This window comes from Leptonychotes weddellii, chromosome 6 (assembly GCF_054177405.1).
Source record: "Leptonychotes weddellii isolate Sample4059 chromosome 6, ASM5417740v2, whole genome shotgun sequence".
Taxonomy (NCBI): Eukaryota; Metazoa; Chordata; class Mammalia; order Carnivora; family Phocidae; genus Leptonychotes; species Leptonychotes weddellii.
Genome location: NC_138374.1, coordinates 104,123,460 through 104,142,262, shown reverse-complemented (window position 1 = coordinate 104,142,262; position 18,803 = coordinate 104,123,460). Strand labels below are relative to the sequence as shown.

Here is an 18,803-nt window from a genome sequence, read left to right as displayed (position 1 = left end):
TAGGCCATTATTTTACAAAATACCCGAGTTGAAAAGTAGTGGACGGGACTAGGTTAAGTTAAAATGTTAGAAAGCTTGGGGCACCTAGGTGATCTTTGGGTTGTGAGTTTGAGCTCCATATTGGGTGTAGAGATTACTTTAATAAATAAATAGACACACACAAAAAAAATGTTAGAGAGCTTGCTGTTCCTAGAGATTTAGCTGTTTTTCTTGAATAAATGCTCCCTGGGTTGCTGCAAGCTTTTGGTTAGTTTTCAGAGTTCCAAAAGAGTTGATTCTGAAAGTTTTTGCCAGCTTTTTTCATTGCTTATATGGAACAGTGGACTTTTTGAGTTCCTTACTCCACCATTTCCCTCATTGTGGTTTTAATAGCTATTTCCTTAAAGATGGAGGAGGTAAAAACATGTGCTTATTTGCCCTCTGTGTATCATTTTTGCTGAAATGTACATTTAATTCTCTTGCATATTAAAACAACTGAATTGGTTCTCTTTTACTATTGAATTGTAGAAGCTCTTTATGTATTTGGGATACAAACCCATTATCAGATAAATGTTTTGTAAGTATTTTCCCCAGTCTGTGGCTTGTTTTCATTCCTTAATGACATCTTTCATAGTGAAGAAATTTTTAATTTTGATGGAGTCCAATTTATCAATTTTTTTCTTTTATAATTCAGACATTTTGTTTCCTAAGAATCTTTGTTTAATCCAAAGTTACAAAGATTCTTTTCTGTTTCCTTCTAGAACTCCTATAGTTTTAGGTTTTACATTTATGGCAATCATCCACATTAAGTTGCTATTTGTAAATGATGCAAGGTAATTGTTGAGGTCCTGTTATTCTTTCTTTCCTTTCTTTCTCTTTAATTTTGCATATGGATGTCCAAATTTCCCGGCATCTTTTGTTGAAAAACTATCCTTTCTCCCATTGAATTACATTGGTGTGTTGTCAAAAATCAAATGGGTCATTTGTGTGTGGATTTATTTCTGAAGCCTCTATTCCATTCTCTGATCAATATGTTTATCCTTATGCCAATACCACACTATTTTGATAACTGTAGCTTTATAGTAAGTCTTAAAATCAGGCAGTGTGAGTTCTCCAACTGTTTTCTTTTTCAAAGTTGTTTTGGATGTTCTAGGTCTTTTGCTTATCTATCTAAATTTTAGAGTGAGCTTTTCAATTTCTACTAGAAAGACTGCTGAGATTTTAACTGGGATTGCACTGAAGCCTTAGATCATTTTTAGGAGGTCTGACATATTAACAATACTGAATCTTCCAACCCATGAACACAGTATATTCTCTCCATTTATTTTGTTTTTCTCTTAATTTCAGTTAGCAATGTTTTCCATTTTGTGTAGTCTTGTACACATTTTGTTAAATTTAGCATAAAAGGTTTTACCTTTGAGTTTTCCATTTTTTGTTGCTAGAATAGAGAAATAAATGACTTTTCCTATATTTACTTTGAATCCTGTGATTTTGCTAAATTTACTTATTAGTTCTATTAGTTTTTTGTGGATTCCTCAGGATTTTCAAGGTAGCGATCATGGCCTTTGCAAATAAAGGCAAATTTATTTCTTCCTTTTCTAACTATATACCTTAAATTTTTTTTTTAAAGATTTTATTTATCCATTTGTCAGAGAAAGAGAGAGAACACAAGCAGGGGGAGCAAAAGACAGAGGGAGAAGCAGGCTCCCCGCCAAGCAAGGAGTCTGATGCAGGACTCAATCCCAGGACCCTGGGATCATGACCTGAGCTGAAGGCAGACACTTAACTGATTGAGCCACCCAGGTGCCCCTATAGTATTCTTTTTTGAAATGTTTTTGTTTCAGGGTAAAGCTGACTTCACAAAATAAGTGGTAAATGTTCCCTGTCCTATTTTTGGATGAGTTTTGGTAGAATTGATATTCTCTTTTCCTTAAATGCTTAGTAGAATTCACCACTGAAGTCACATTGGCTTGGAGTTTTCTTTGTTTTGAATGAAGAATTCAAGTTCTTTGATAGAGATAGGGCTATTCAAGTTATCTTTTTATTCTTTTTTTAAAGATTTTATTTATTTATTTGACAGAGCGAGACACAGCGAGAGAGGGAACACAAGCAGGGGAGAGGGAGAGGGAGAAGCAGGCTTCCCGTTGAGCAGGGAGCCCAATGCGGGGGCTTGATCCCAGGACTCTGGAGCCATAACCTGAGCCGAAGGCAGACACTTAATGACTGAGCCAGCAGGCGCCCCTTTCTTTTTATTTTTTAATGAACTTTGGTAGTTTGTGTATTTTAATAAATTCATTTATTTCATGTAAGTCATCAAATTTATTAGCATACAGCTCTTTACAGAAATCATTTTCCTTTTAATGACTATAGGATATGTTGTGATGTATTTTTTTCATTCTTGATACCTATAATTTTTGTCTTTTCTCTCTCTCTCTCTTTTTTTAAACAGATTTTTACTTATTCATTTGACAGAGAGAGAGAGCACAAGCAGAGGGAGCTGCAGGTAGAGGGAGAGGGAGAAGCAGGCTCCCTGCTGAGCAGAGTCCGATGTGGGGCTTGATCCCAGAACCCTGGAATCATGACCTGAGCTGAAGGCAGATGCTTAACCAACTGAGCCACCCAGGCGCCCCTGTTTTTCTTTTTTCTTGAGCCCTTTGGCCAGAAGTTTATAAATTTTCTAGACTTTTCCCCTAAAGAATCAGATTTTGGTTTTATTGATTGTTCACCATTGCCTTTCTCTTTTCTATTTTAGAGTTCTTCTTCTCTATTTTTTTCTTCCTCATGCTCTTTTTGGGTTTATATTAATCATCTTTTTAAAATTTCTTAGGGTGGAAGCTTAGATCATTGATTCATGACCTTTCTTCTTTTCTACTATAGGCCTTTAAAGGCTATAAATTTACCTCTAAACACTGTTTTAGCTGTGTCCCACAAATTTTCTGGTATGTTATGTTCCAATTTTCATTCAATTTCAAATTTTTTTTTTTAAATTTTATTTATTTATTTGAGAGAGAGAATGAGATAGAGAGAGCATGAGAGGGGGAGGGTCAGAGGGAGAAGCAGACTCCCCGCCGAGCAGGGAGCCCGATGTGGGACTCGATCCCAGGACTCCAGGATCACGACCTGAGCCGAAGGCAGTCGCTTAACCAACTGAGCCACCCAGGCGCCCTCAATTTCAAATATTTTTAAAGGTCTGTTGTCATGGGCTTTAACCCATGGGTTTTTAGAATTATGTTATTTACTTTCTAAGAATTCATGAATTTTACAGGTACTTTTCTGTTATTAGCTTTTATTTAATTCCCAGAGGCCACAGAGCACATATGACTTATAGTGGTCTTTTAAAATTTGTGACAGTTATTTTATAGCCCAGGATATGTTCTGACTTGATGAATGTCTTGTGTGCACTTGAAACAAATATGTTCTGCCACTATTGAGTGGAGTGTTCTGTAAATGTCAATCAGGTGGAGTTGGTTGATAGACTTTTCAGGTCTTCAAATCCTTACTAATTTATTTGTCTACTTGTTTCATTAATTACTGTAGAACAGACAGAACAATGGCTTTTGTTTTTTACACTTTTAAGTTGTTATTAGGCACATGCACATTTAAAATTGTTATACCTTCTTGATTCATTGAACTCTTTGTTATTAAGTCTTATCTCTCTTTTCTTAGTAATATGTCTCCTTAAGTCTTATGAGTAGTGTTTTCATGGTATATCTTGTTCCATTCTTTTAGCTTTAACCAATGGCCATTGCTGAATCAAACAAATTTGGAGAACGTGGGAGAGAAAGTTGCTAAGCATGGTTCCCAGATACTTGGCTAATGTAACTAAGTGGAGAATAAAATCAGTCATTGAGATAGGAACAGGCTCATGAGGAAAATAAAAGTTCGGATTTTAGTCTGTTCTGTTTTCAGTGGTAATTGGACATACAGGTAAAGATGTAGGTAACATGAGTCAAATTCTAGAAGAGAGATATGCCTGGGGATATAGATTTGTAAGTCAATGGGAATAAAGAACAAAGGATCAAAGGCAAAATCCTGAACAGAAGGAACACTAAATCTTCCTAAAAGGAGGAGAAATCAGCAAAGGAGACTAAAAAGGAGTGAATGATTCAGAGTGTAAAAGAAAAAGCAAAGAGAATGCTGACTCATATACTAAGGACATAGAGGACTTCTGAAAAGGTGGAAATGGTCAGAAGTGTTCAAATTCTGAAAATATTGGTCATTAGAAATTTTTTCAAAGTAGTTTCATAGTAGGAGTGTAGTAGTGAAGGCAGATTGAAGTGAGTATGATAATTAATGTGTGATATTCATGAATGTATAAATGTGTGAATACTGATGCAGATTATTTTTAAAAAGATTTCTTATGTATTTATTTGAGAGAGAGAGAGAAAGCATAAGCAGGAAGGGGCAAAGGGAGAGGGACAAGCGGACTCCCTGCTGAGTGCAAAACCTGATGCAGGGCTTGATCCCAGGACCCTGAGATCATGAACCTGAGCTGAAGTCAAATGCTGAACCAACTGAGCCACCCGGGCGCCCCCGAGGCAGATTACTTTAAAAACAATTTAAGCAATCTTGATAATGAGGGGAAGGAGAAAGAAAGGAGGAGGAAAAAAGGCAACTGTGATGATGTCCTTTACCCTCATCTCAGCCTGGTAATTCCTATCTCTCTTTCAAGATTCAAATATAGTTTCCCGTCTATCAGAAAACCCTCCATTCTGAATATGATGTGCTCTACAGCACTCCATAAATACATTTGTCATGGTACTTATAACAGTATGTTTTAATTATTCTGTTTTTTTCCTACTAGATAGTACTTGACAGCAGGGACTCTCTTTGTAACTCCAATGCCTACTGAGCATGATGTCTGGCACAAAGTATGTGAAATCAGGTTTAATGAATGATAGATTCAGGCATATGCAGGTTAGGAAGAAGGAGTCACTGGTGAGGAAGAGCTTAAAGGTACCGAAAGCAGAGTTTAGATGTCCCTGATGGAACAATGTCTTTAGGTCTGCCAAAGGGGATGGGTTTCAGCACACAGGCAGAGTGATCAGTTTTAAAAAATGAGGAAGGGATATGTCTACATCTCATATCAGAATAGGTATGTGAGATGAAGGTGTTTGTACTAAGGGCTCCTCCCTCCTTCCCCTCCAAGAAGGGCGGGGAGAAACGGTCGAGGGGCAACACTAATAAGAGGAACAGAGAACTGAGGAAAATGGCGAAGACTCGGAACGAATGTTATGGGAAATGTGAAATTCCTGATCAAGGAAAGGTAAAGGAATTGCCAAACACGGGATAGCAACCATCTGAATGGAAACTCTCTCTTCATAGTAGCTTTCAGAGGTCGTGTGATTTTTTTTTTTCCCAGTTAGACGCCGGTTCCAGCTTTTAGAATCCGAGGGGATGCATTTTAAGAGTGATAAAGGGTTGAAGGCTGTTGTGGAGGTCGAAAGACAGGTGCACAGGTGGACGGGATTTGTCTTAGAAAGAAAGAACGGTTGGGGCACCTGGGTGGCTCAGTCGGTTAAGCAACTGCCTTCAGCTCGGGTCATGATCCCGGAGTGCCGGGATCGAGTCCCGCATCGGGCTTCCTGCTCGGCGGGGAGCCTGCTTCTCCCTCTGCCTGCCGCCCCCCCTGCTTGTGCTCTCTCTCTCTGTCAAGCAAAAAATGGAATCTTTAAAAAAAAAAAAGAAAGAAAGAAGGAACGGTTGTGTCTGCCAGAGTTCAGGTGTTGCTGTGGGTATTTAAAATGATAGGCCGTGAGTAAGGAAGGAAAGAAGATGCCATCCCTTCACGACTCCATATAAGTTTGTACACGGGCTGCGCTGGGCGAGCGTGTGGAGCACCGAGGTCTCACCTGCGTGTCCTGGCTCTAACAGCGCTCATAACATCTAGAAGGTGTCGGAGCTAGCGCACAGAGACTTAGCGGAGAAGTCTCAGCTTCCGCAGTGACGAGAGTGCCGTGCGACCACTTGATCCTTGTCCATTTGCCAGGCCCACGCCGGGATGGGGGTCAGCTTCTAGCGTGGAGCCTCCCCTCCCCCAGGTCGCTGGCAGCGGCCTGACCCGGAAGCGTCTCTGCCGAGCCGGAAGCAGAGCCGCGCAGCGAAGGGCCGCCGTGGAGCCACCGCCCCCTCGCCGCTTCGCTGCTGTTTGGGGATTCCGGACCGCGGCGGCGCCGGGTTGCGCTGATGGTCCCCGCCCGGCGGCGGCGGCAGAGGCGGCAGGAGGATGACCTCTCCCCGGGAGCGGGGTGCCGACCTGGCCCGTTTCTACACTGTCACCGAGCCCCAGCGACATCCAAGGGGCTACACGGTGTATAAGGTCACCGCCCGAGTGAGTACCGGTGTCGGTCGGGCGTAGAACCAGAGTTGGTGCGTGAGGCACTAGGGTATGGACCCGGTGTGGGGGTACCTGACCCTGGGTCAGAGCCTGGGATGGGACTGGGTGCGCCCAGTGCCGGACATGCGTCGGAGGTGGGGACTTCTGGAAGACTGGGGTAGGGGCTGAGTGTTGAATGCTCGAGACTCTGCTATAGAAGGTCGCGGTAGTGCCTTCATTCCAGGGTGGGGCAGGCGTTGATGGTTTTAAATTGATGATTCAGACCCTATCCCAGTAGTACTTTCTCTTCTGAGGCTGAAATCAGCAGAAATGGTTTTGCTTGCTTCTCCGGGATAGTGTAGATCGAAAAACTAACTCATGTATTATTTGATTTATGTAATAAACGATATTTCTTCCCTTGATCTTTTATACAGTGTCAGGTTTGTAGTGAGGCAGACAGACTCTTGAGAAGGATGTCACTGTAGTCACCAGCCTAGGCCGTCTGTGTTTGGCTGTGTCTTTTTGCCTGGGATTTTCATTATTTGCAGTAGTAGGAGACATAGGAGAAATTCTCCTGGGAGTGTCTTGTGTGAGTTGTTTTGAGGGCGTATTTAAAAGGTGTGAGGCTCCTTTACATCAACTAACCAATTTTTAGTACCCACTTTGTTCATGTTTTATTGCTTTTGCCTTGAGTTTTAAAGAGAGTTTGCATCTCCCTTCTTGGAAAAGAATAACAAAAATAAGTCGGAATGTTTGTGACTTATGTATGTATGAGTATGTGTGTATATTAGGCATGTTGTACATATTACCCAACTGAATCCTAATTTTAATGATGAAGAAACTGAGGTTCAAGGAAGTTTCATAACTTGACTAACTTTACATCATAAGGCAGGTGCACATTTAGGATTTGAGACCAGTTCTGCTTAATTCCAAGTTATATAAAAAGTTAAGAATTAATTTTATCATTGTCATTAGTTGTTAAAGAAGAGAGGTACAGATAGTAGTAATAGTGCAACATACATTTGGAGGATGGCATAATCCTGTGTGTCAGAGAGCTCAGGAAGTAGAATTTGAGAAGAACCTTAAAGGTTAGGTATATTTAGATAAACAATTTGGGGCATGAAAGTGGTACATATTTTATGGAAATGGCCCACAATTCAGTCATGTGAGAAGATGGGAGGAGCAAATTTGTTTAAAGATACGACCAGGCTTGGTTATCTCGGAGGGTTATACAGAGAATTGAGTGAAATTTGTTACTCCGCCTCCTATGGAAGTAAGGTTGTTACATAGGATGGGAGTGTTAGTTTCAGATTAAGAAATTTTTTCAGATTACAGTTAAGGGACCCTTATTATACCACTCTTGAAACCTTTCTAGTTATTGGGCCCTTCAAAACCTAGACTTAGTTTCCTAACATTCTTTATGGAATTAGAACAATCTTCAATATACATAGTGTTCCCTTCATAGCACCCTAATTCATCCCTTATGCTTAATCTATTTACATGTCTGTGTCTCTTAGTAGATTTACAGTAGGTCTCTATCATTGGTATTTGTTTCCTTTTATATCACCTATGACAATGTATGGCACACAGTGTTGAAAAAAATATTGTTGAATGTTTTCCTTCCCATTCTAGGCAGCACACCCAATAAATGTTTAGTTCCAGGCACTAAGTGCTATGAGGAATACAAGGCTGAAGAAAGCATGTACCTTTCTTTCAAGGATGCTCCCAGTAGAAGAGAGGTAACTGGGCTTAAAGAAGTGTAGTACAAGATGGAAATGTTAAATGTTGTAAGAGACTACAGAAAAGAACTATGGGATTTCAGAAGACAGGGAGATAGCTCTGGCTCACGGGATCAGGGAACGTGGACCAATTAAGATAAATGGTGAAAGATGGCAAGAATCCAGACAGGTGGGATAAAAGGAGAGGGCATCGTAGATAGAAGGGTGAATGGGAGGAATAGAGCCTGTAAAGGCCTGAAGGTGTGCATGTGTGTGGATCTTGAATAGGAAACGCTGAGCATGATTATTACTTGTAGTCTTACTTATAGAAGGAAAGGTTAACCTAATTTACATCTCAAATATCTTTTCTTAAGCTGTGAACTAATTTTTATGAAACAGTTAACTTATGACAATGTAAATTAGAACATGAAGTAGCACATTGCCTTAGAAGTAACCAAATTTATATAATATGCATGCTACATATTGCTGTGGTTATTTGAACTGGGGAAGTTGCTTACACTGTCTTTTTTTCTCCTTGTAAATGGCTATTTCCTCATTTTTTGTTTCTGTTACAGGGTTTGTTTTTTTAAATTTTTTTTTTTAAGATTTTATTTATTTATTTGAGAGAGAGAGACACAGTGAGAGAGGGAACACAAGCAGGGGGAGTAGGAGAGGGAGAAGCAGGCTTCCTGCTGAGCGGGGAGCCAGATGTGGGGCTGGAGCCTGATGTGGGGCTCGATCCCAGGACCCTGGGATCATGACCTGAGGCGAAGGCAGATGCTTAATGACTGAGCCATCCAGGCGCCTCTGTTTTTTTAATTTTAAGGCTTGAGGGTCAACATGGAGAAATACTTTTTTTTTTTTTTTCATGGAGATATACTTTTAAAAAACAACTGTGCTTACTATTATAAAACAAGTAAAATATTTATTATTCTTTGAGACTTGAGGAGAAAAACATATTTCCTCAGGAGAATTAACCAAGTAAGTAGTGCTCCCCTGAGAGAACTTCATGAGATAAAGATTAGGGGTGTCTTCTCAGTGTTTCCTACTACTAATTTACTTCTAGCCTTAAGGAATAGTCCCTATATTCTTGACCTTTACAGCATTCTTTATGCAGAAGTAGAATTAGAATCATGGGAAGTACCATTGTTAAATTTTAGGTAGCATGAGAGCTCTCTCATCTTTTAAAAACTCCTTGATATTTTGTTTTGCAATTCTCTGGAACCTAGCAGGCTTGGATAACCTTATGGCCAGTTACAGGCGTGCTAACAAATTTCCTAGTTAAATTCTGTGTTGTTTATGAATTTTTATCTAGAGTAAGTATTTCTATTAAGAATTGGAAAATTCTTTTATAGATTTCCTTTAATTCTTAATTAAAGAAGACGCAGATATAAAAGAGCCATTAGCAGTGTTTTTGGTTGTTTCATCATGCTACATTTACAAAACTCGTATTGTAATATAGATTTCTCAACAACATTAAGTGAATGGTATTCTTTCCATGAATATGGAAAGCGAAAGGTATGCTTTAATTTTTAAATGGCAGTGTTGCCTTATGACTATATTTTGTTTATATTGAGGCATACTTTATGTACAACCAAGCTCATCAATTTTAAGTGTACAGTTTGACGAGTTGTGGCAAATGTGTATAGTTGTGTAACCACTGCCATAGTTCTCACTGCAGAAGTTCCCTCATGCTCCTTGGCCTTCAGTTCCCCCTCCCTACCCCCTATTCCTTGGCAACCACTGGTCAGTTTTCTGTCACTGTAGATTAGGTTGTATTTTCTAGAATTTGATATAAATGGAATCATACAGTATGCACTTTGTTTTTTGGTCTGGCTTCTTAACTCAGCATGATTACTTGAGATTCGTCTATGTTGTTGTGTGTTTTATTCTCTTTTATTGTTGACCAGTATTTCTTTGTATGGTTATACTACAGTTAATGCATTCTGTTAATGAGGACTTGGATTGTTTCTGATTTTTGGCTATTATGAATATAGTTATCATGAACATTTGTATAGAAGTCTTTGTATAGACATTTGCTTTCATTTTTCTTGATGGCACACAACCTTGTTTGCTGTAGCTTTATACTAACATCTTGAAATTAGGTTTTCTTTCTCAAAATTGCTTTGATTGTTTTAGATTGTTTAGATTTTTGTAGAAAGTTTAGAATCAGTTTGACAAATTCTACAGACATACCTACCCAGATTTTGATTGGCATTACATTGAGAATACAGATCAGCTTCTACAGAAGAAGATATCTTAACAACATTGATATCTTAGCAATATTGAATCTTCTGATCCATGAACATGTATCTTCCATTTATTTAGCTCTTTAAGCAATGTTTTCTAATTTTCAGTGTGCAAGTCTTGTGCATACTTAAAGCAATTTGGGTGTTTTTTCAAACTGAGAATACGTAAGTCCACATTTTATATAGCAAACGCTTATATGGTGCTTATATGAGTCAAGCACTGTTCTATTCACTTTATATAAATCAAGCGCATTTTCTACAGCAGCCCAGTGAGTAGGTGCTATTATTCTCACATTATCAATTAGGAAATTGAGGCACAGAGAGGTTAAGTAACTTGCCCAGGGTCACACGGCTAGCCAATGGTGGAGTCTAGATTTGAACACAGGTAGACTGGCCCCAGTCGCAGTGCTTTTATCCCAGTGCTGCTGTTGAATACCTATATAAAACGTATTTCATTAGATGCTGTGGGTGTATGTATGGGGGTGCCTGTGTGTTCCCACAGGGCCTTACTGTAGTTTGGCAAAAGTGATGGATACGTGGAAAATACAGTGACTGTGATAATGTGAACAAAGGGGAGCAGGGAATGAATGGAAGAAATACTTAGCTTGATTTGAGTCTAAAAATTGCCATTTCCAAGGCTTCAAATTGGAACACTATTTGTGTTGCTTGGAGGGAACCTGCATTCAATTCCTGACCGTATTCTTGTATTGACTTCTTGTGAGAAGGAAAGGAATTATTTGTAGTATATTAGTACACTTTTCTCATATACCTTTATGTTAGATGCTGTTTCCTCTGTCTGGAATGCTTTTCTCTTTTATGTTGGTATCCCTGTTCATGTGAAGTGTCAGCTCCTGCCCTGTGTTTTCCAGGAAGCCTTTCTTACGTGTAGAACTCCATGTGGATTATATATCCCTCCTTTAAAGCCTTTATCATAATGTACTTGTTTGTTTCCTTGTTTGAGGGCAACTGCCTTTTTAACTTTGTATTCATGGTGCCTAGCACAGAGCTGGACAATAGCAGGGATTTGAGAGAAGACTGGAAAGAGGCAATATTTTTCTTTTTAAGTGTTCCTTTTTAAATCGATATATAGTAAAATTGACTTCTTATATAATTCTATGAATTTTTACACAATAGATTCAAATATCCACCGTCATCATCAGGAAACAGAACAGTTCCATCATCCCCAAACACTCCCTCATGCTATCCCTTTTATATATTCTTCTCCCCACGTCTTAGCTCCTTGGCGACCACTGACCTGCTCTCTACCACTCTACTTCTGTCTTTCTGAGAATGTTGTATAAATAGAATCATCCAGTATTTAATCTTTTGAAGACCGTCTTTTCTTCCCATTTTTTATAGGATTGTTTTCTAAGTGTGGAATTTTGAGATTCTATATTTGTTCTGGATGTAAGTTTTTTTGTCAGATATGTGATTGTATATATTTTCTCCCAGTGTATAGCATATCTTTTCATTATCTTAACAGTGTCTTTCACAAAGCAAAAAGTTTTAATTTTGGTGAAGTCTCTCTTTCTTTTTTTTCTCATATGAAGTGTGCTTTTAGTGTTGTATCTAAAAATTCTTTACTAACCTCAGGTCACAGATTTTTTCCCCCAATGTTTTGTTCTAGAAGATTTAGTGTTTTGCATTTAACATTTGGCTCTATGATCCATTTTGAGTTTATTTTTGTATAAGGTGTGAGGTTTAGACAGAACATGCATATGGATGTTCAATTGCAACAAAACACTTTATTTAAGAGACTAGCTCTTTTTTTTATTGAATTGTTTTTGCATCTCTGTCCAAAATCAATCAGGAAATATATGTGTGGATCTGTTTCTGGATTCTCTGTTTTGTTTCATACCACACTGCCTTGATTATTGTAGGTTTATATTTATATTAAGTCTTAAAATTAGGTAGAATTCCTCCAACTTTATTCTTTTTCAAAATTGTTTTGACTATCTAGTTCCTTTGCTTTTCTATATCAATTTTAGAATCAGGTTGTCTATATCTACAAGAAATCCTGATAGGATTTTGATTAGAATTCCATTAAATCTGTGGGTCAATTTTGGGGAGAATTGACATCTTTGTTGAATCTGCAAATCTGCAAATGAACACACTATGTCTTGCCATTAATTTAGGTGTTCTTTGATTTTTTTCATCAATGTTTTATAATTTTCAATATACAGATTCTGGACATTATTGTTAGATATATTTCTCAGTATTTCATCTTTTTGTAGCTACTCTGAATAGTATTAAAATTTGACTTTCAAGTTTTCGTTGCCAGTATAAAGACATTTGGGTTTATTTTTCTGTTGACTTTATATCCTATGATCTTTCCAAGGTTATTTATTAGTTTTAGGAGTTTTTGGTAGAGTTTTCATTTTTTTCTACATAGACAATACACGTTTGGCAAAGGGAATAGTTTTATTTCTTTTATTTCTTTTTGTTGTCTTATTGTTCTGCCTAGGACTTATAGTGCAGTGTTGAATAGAAGTGGTGAAAGTGAACATCCTTGCCTTGTTCCTGATCTTAGAAGGAAAGCATTCAGTCTTTTTCTCTTCAGTATGATATTCACTGTGGAGTTTTTGTATGCTGAATGCAGCATATTTAATTTTTAGTTTTGATAGCTTTTTATTTTGAAAGTAATGCATATTCATAAACATTTCAAGTAATAATTTAAGCCACTATGAGGAAATAAAAGCCTCCTAAATTTTATTTTATTTTATTTATTTTTTTATTAAAAGATTTTATTTATTTATTTGACAGAGAGAGAGCACAAGCAGGGGGGGAGCGGCAGGCAGAGGGAGAGGGAGAAGCGGACTTTCTGCTGAGCAGGGAGCCCGATGCGGGGCTCGATCCCAGGACTCTGGGATCATGACCTGAGCTGAAGGCAGATGCTTAATGACTGAGCCACCCAGGCACCCCAAGCCTGCTAAATTTTAAACCCTTAACTGCTTATATTATTACAAATGTCTGATGTTAAAGCAGTGAGAATTATTAGTTTTTGGTTGTTAAATCAGTAGCTCCATGAAGGTTTCTTGAAAAATGGTGTTGACTTACTCTGGAAATAGTTTCAGCAAATGGAGTAGTCATGGGGGTAGGGAGGGAGATTAATTTGTTGAAAAATATATTTATGATTAAAAATTTTGAAAAATCATGGTTCGGCTCAGGCCATGATCCAGGGTCCTGGGATCAAGCCCCACTTTGGGAATCCCTGCTCAATGGGAAGTTTGCTTCTCTCTCCGCCCCCTGCTCTTGCTTTCTTGCTATCTTTCTCTCTCTCTCTCAAATAAATAAATAAAATCTTTAAAAAAAGAAAAAAAATCATGGTTCTTAAGTTCAGTTTTTTTTCTAGCACCTTGTTTTATTCTACCTTTCCTTTGTTTTTAACTGTTAATACTGTTTAATAGAAAACTATCTCATGTGAAAAATGTTAGTAAGCAGGTTTTTTTTTTTAAGATCTTATTTATTTATTTATTTAGAGAGAATGTGAACAGGGAGAAGGGCAAAGGTAGAGGGAGAAAGAGAATCTCAAGTGGACTCCACATTGAGAGTGGAGCCTGAGGCGGGGCTCCATCTCACTATCCTGAGATCATGACCGGAGCTGAAATCAAGAGTTGAATGCTTAATTGACTGAGACCCCCGGGCTCCCCTAGTAAGCAGGTTTTAAAAAATGTAAGCCAGGGCGCCTGGGTGGCTCAGTTGGTTAAGCGACTGCCTTCGGCTCAGGTCATGATCCTGGAGTCCCGGGATCGAGTCCCACATCGGGCTCCCTGCTCGGCAGGGAGTCTGCTTCTCCCTCTGACCCTCCCCCCTCTCATGTGCTCTCTCTCTCTCATTCTCTCTGTCTCAAATAAATAAATAAAATCTTTAAAAAAAAAAAATAAAAAAAATAAATAAAAAATGTAAGCCAATCCTGTTTTCATTTTGTGTATTGATAACTTATATGCTCAGATATTAAGATTTTGTGTTAAACTGCAAACTTTAACAACAATGATTTTGATTTTCCTTGAAATTAGATTGGAAAATAGTTTACCTTAGAGTGGTGCCATTATAGTTGGTAAATTTAAAGTGAGAAATACAACTTAACATTTATTGAGTGTCCAAAGGTAGCTTGCTGTTATAGTTTAGATTTTGGGATTTTAATGATGTAGAAAGCAATCATTCCTTTCAACATATTACTTTTGTAAAAACTTGTTAGAAAGTGGAATGTCTGAATTTTTTCCCATTGACTTATGTATCTTATATGGAAGTTCTTTCATTCCAGAGAACTAAACAATGTTGTAAAATGTCTAATTAAATTGATTTGTGCAGGTGCTGTCTCTTGGGTCCAGACTACCTGGCTGGCGGGTGATTAACCAACCCAAATATTCTTGCCAACCAGTGACAACCTGCAGCTCTGCAGGGAAAAGAGGGAAAGAGGAACTGAGAAGCAGGTGATGGGGTAGGATGGAGGTTGAGTTTGGTAAGAGGACACTTGCCTCTGGGAGCTGGGCGCTTTGAGGTACCTATTCTTGCCAGAGGGGGGTGGGGTGTGTGTGTGTGTGTGTGTGTGTGTGTATGAAATGCAGTTTAAAGGTGTCAGTATGTTTATATGAAAGTATGGATTTTTTGAAAGTCAAATGCCTGAAAGTCAGGATTGTGTGCATTGCGTTGATGAATGTGCCATTTGGTTTACATAATCACCACAATGGGAAATGTTCAGTGTAGTATAGCCTTACATTTTTGTATATCCAATTATTCTCATCCCACATTTGGGGAGTCCTATCTTTGAGAGATGAAGAGTGGGCATGTGTCCCCCCCTTTTTTTTTCATGTTTGATTATTTGTATCTTGACACTTAGTTTTTAAAAAAATGTTACTTTTGGGGGCACCTGGGTGGCTCAGTCGTTAAGCGTCTGCCTTTGGCTCAGGTCATGATCCCAGGGTCCTGGGATCGAGCCCTGCGTCGGGCTTCCTGCTCCGCGGGGAGCCTGCTTCTCCCTCTCCCACTCCCCCTGCTTGTGTTCCCTCTCTCGCTGTGTCTCTCTCTGTCAAATAAATAAATAAAATCTTTAAAAAAAAAAATGTTACTTTTATAAACCCTTTATCCACTTAGCTCTATTGCCAGACTGGTAGCTGAAGAGCCATCAGAAGACTTGACTGTAATAAGTTGCTCATAAAAGTAGCTTCTTAAAATTTATATTTAACTCATTTCTACTTGGTTCTAAAGGGACTAATTTTGTGATCATTTTTTGTAAGCGATATAATAGATTTGACTGATTTTTGGAGTTCTGTTTTCTAGGAGTTATCTTTCAATCTTATGAAGAAGACAATTCTTTTGTGTGGGTCTGAGTGAAGAGAGTGACTTCAAATCATAATTATGATGGTAATTAGATAAATGAGTATTTTAAACTTTTAAGGAAAGTTGGTAATACTTATTAAGAAGTAGATAAAATAAGTTAGCACTCTGAAAAGGATCTAGAGGACCTAATGACTGTATGATCTGTTGATTATTATGGGCCTGAGCTAGTCCAAGCCCTAACTTAAGGTCTTTTTTTTTTTTTTAAGATTTATTTATTTATTTGTCAGAGAGAGAGAGAGCGCGTGCGAGTGTGCGCACAAGCAGGGAGAGCTGCAGGCTGAGGGAGAAGCAGGAGCTCCTGCTGAGCAAGGGGTCGGACTTGATCCCAGGACCCCGGGAGCCTGACCTGAGCCGAAGGCAGACGCTTAACTGACTGAGCCACCCAGGCGTCCCCCTCAGGTCTTTGTTTTAAAGATAGGAAAGAGGGCTCATTTTAAGGTTGCTTTCTCTTTGGTTTATTACTAAACTGGCAAAAAAGCAGTTCATGGCTAGTACCAGAGCCTGTAATCAGACCCCTTTCTATTTAGCTCCTTCTCTTCTGCCAAAGCACTTCTTCAGCTGCTATTTTTTGGTCAACTTACATTTCTCTGTAAAAGACAAAACGGGTTTACTTAACAGGCATCAGGAATATTACTTGCATACTTGGAATTTCATGTGACAGAGAGAGAGAGAGAGAGGGAATATGAGTAGGGGAGAGAAGCAGAGGGAGAGGGAGAAGCAGACTCCCCGCTGAGCCAGGAGCCTGATACGGGGCTTGATTCCAGGACCCTGAGATCATGCCCTGAGCTGAAGGCAGACGCTCAACCATCTGAGCCACCCAGGCACCCCGGAATTTTAATCTTTAGGAGGGCCGATTTAGTTGTGTCCTGGAAGGAGTACTTTGTTTGGAATCATGGAGTTCTGAGATCCAGTCTTGCCTGTAACTGATTAATATGATTAATATTAGTATGTGACTGTATGCTCTTGGGCTTGGTTATCTCATCCTACCAGGCAGGATTGTTGTGGTGATTAAATGAAGTAGAGGACTTAATTTCTTTTTTTTTTTTTAAAGATTTTATTTATTTGACAGAGAGAGACACAGTGAGAGAGGGAACACAAGCAGGGGGAGTGGGAGAGGGAGAAGCAGGCCCCCCGCGGAGTAGGGAGCCCGACGCGGGGCTGGAGCCCGACACCGGGGCTCGATCCCAGGACCCTGGGATCATGACCTGAGCCCAAGGCAGACGCTTAACGACTGAGCCACCCAGGTGCCCCTAGAGGACTTAATTTCTTAGCACAGTAAGAGATAGTGACCTTCACTGTAAGCCCTTATTTGTTTTCCTAAATTCAGAATTTGCTGTTGGCATTAACAGGGGCAGATGGACTACAAACATTGCAGCAGCATTTCCCAACTGTATTTCAAATTTAGTGGGTGTTGCATTAAAGAAATAAAATAATAGCAGATAACATATGATAAAAACAAAAAGTTGACTGGATAGATACTACATATTTTTCTTTTGGAGATTTTACTATGCATGATAATGTATTAAAAGGCTTGAGAAAAGGCCTGCTGTAAAAAATGTCTCTTTTTTAAACAAAGGTAAACTGAATTGGTCATTAAGCTCTTCCTTTGAGAGCACTGATTTTAAAGAATATTGATATTCCATACAGCACGGTTTGTGAAGCACTGCTTTAGGGTAATAATTGGAAGATGACTTGGTGATAGAATTCTCTATACCAAGAGGCTCTACAAGTTATCTGTATAGGTGATAGGTAAGGCTTACAGTGGAAATTTAGGAAATTCAGACAAAAGGAATCACTGCTTTAAATTCCATCTTTTGTGGCATTTATTGGCTGAATTTTATGACAAAATATTGAAATTCACCCCGAAAGAAGTTACTAAATGCTAGCTAGTAACCTGTATCAGAGAGAATTTACAGTGGTTTTTTTTTTTTTTTTTTTTTTTAGAGTTGATATTACTTATTGAGATGATTGCTAAGATAGTGTTATAAGTTATAAAAATCTGGGTCTGAGGGCTCATTTTGTTCATTTTCATTATGATCGTATTCTTTCTTCAGATTTCTGATCGATATTCTTATTTTTCACCAACTTTAAATTCCTGCTGAAGAGAATTACATAGTTAGAAAGAGTTGGACATTTGGTCTCAACCTATGTTATCCTAACCAACCCTTTTGTGTTTTTGATTTCCATCTCAGGGGACATATTCTTAACTTTTTAAATAAGATTATGCATGTGGGAATACTGAATCTCTTATAGTGGGGCGCCAAGTGGTTGAACTTGCTAATGTATTTGCCAAGCGGTTATATTTTTATAATATAGTGGTGTAGAGATCAGACCCAGTGTATTTTCTGTTATAGTTCAGTATCTAGAAGTGGAGTAGGCCTTAATATTTGTTGAATGAATAAGTGAAAGAATAAATAAAACCTAATGGTGACAGGGTTTGTGGAAGTAAGTAAACTCAATTATTGCTGAAAATATTACAGATAATTTGAGGGATACAGTGTAGTACAGTGGAAAGAGCACTGGACCAGGAGTCAGAAATCCAAGTTCTAATTCCAAATCTAAAGGTGAATAGTCATGTGATCTTATTCAAGTCTCTGGATCTTATTTCCTCATTGGTAAAAGGGAGACTCATAATAACCACTCCTGCCTAGTTCATAGGTTGTTGAGGGAATAAAATGAATCATTAATAAAATGCTTTGCAAATATAAATGTACAAAATCAGATTTCCCCCCCCTCCATGCCTAGCACAGTACCTTGAACAGTATTAGCACTGGTATAGACTTTCTTTCTTAACACTGAAAAGGAGGCTAAGAAACAGAGTCTAGGATTGATTCTTGGAATGCTCACAGATTGTTGGGGGATAGAAGGAGGAAGAGGAACCTGCAAAAGAGAAGCAAAAGAACCAAGGAGGAAAGAGGAGAACCAGGAAAGTATAGTCCTGAACTTTCCCGACATGATTTTCACTAAGCTTTGCTTATGCTCTTGGGGAAAGGGATAGTTAATACTTGGCAGGTAGGTTTTGATTTAATTTTCTGATCTCTGCCTGATTAAATCCCTCGCCCCTTCACATGAGAAGTATTTGAGGGTGAAGAGAAGTTCTTGTAAGCTTAAATTAAAGACCTTCACTTAGGTACTTTAAGAATACTTAAACTTTGGTTTACTGTATTTTCTGTACTAACTATGAATAATTTATTATCATGA

The 18,803-nt window shown here is 38.6% G+C and overlaps 2 protein-coding genes across 14 annotated transcripts in view; one reads left to right on the top strand and one right to left on the bottom strand.

The window, feature by feature from the left end:
• The window catches only part of ANGEL2 (angel homolog 2), a 41,851-nt gene extending 35,869 nt beyond the window's left edge, over positions 1–5,982 (bottom strand). The window contains exon 1 of one of the 2 annotated variants that reach the window (XM_081824825.1): positions 5,832–5,982. In XM_081824825.1, coding sequence (XP_081680951.1) covers positions 5,832–5,860 — 29 coding nt within the window. In that variant the 5' untranslated portion in view covers positions 5,861–5,982. The remainder of the gene's footprint in view (positions 1–5,831) is intronic. The other variant, XM_081824828.1, reaches the window with a different exon arrangement.
• An 82-nt stretch (positions 5,983–6,064) lies between these two features.
• RPS6KC1 (ribosomal protein S6 kinase C1) overlaps positions 6,065–18,803 on the top strand; it is a 319,037-nt gene continuing 306,298 nt past the window's right edge. For 8 of the 12 annotated variants that reach the window (XM_081824820.1, XM_081824821.1, XM_031037563.2 and 5 more), the window contains exon 1: positions 6,065–6,310. In XM_081824820.1, coding sequence (XP_081680946.1) covers positions 6,206–6,310 — 105 coding nt within the window. In that variant the 5' untranslated portion in view covers positions 6,065–6,205. The remainder of the gene's footprint in view (positions 6,311–18,803) is intronic. The other 4 variants (XM_031037560.2, XM_031037565.2, XM_006741972.3 and 1 more) reach the window with 1 other exon arrangement.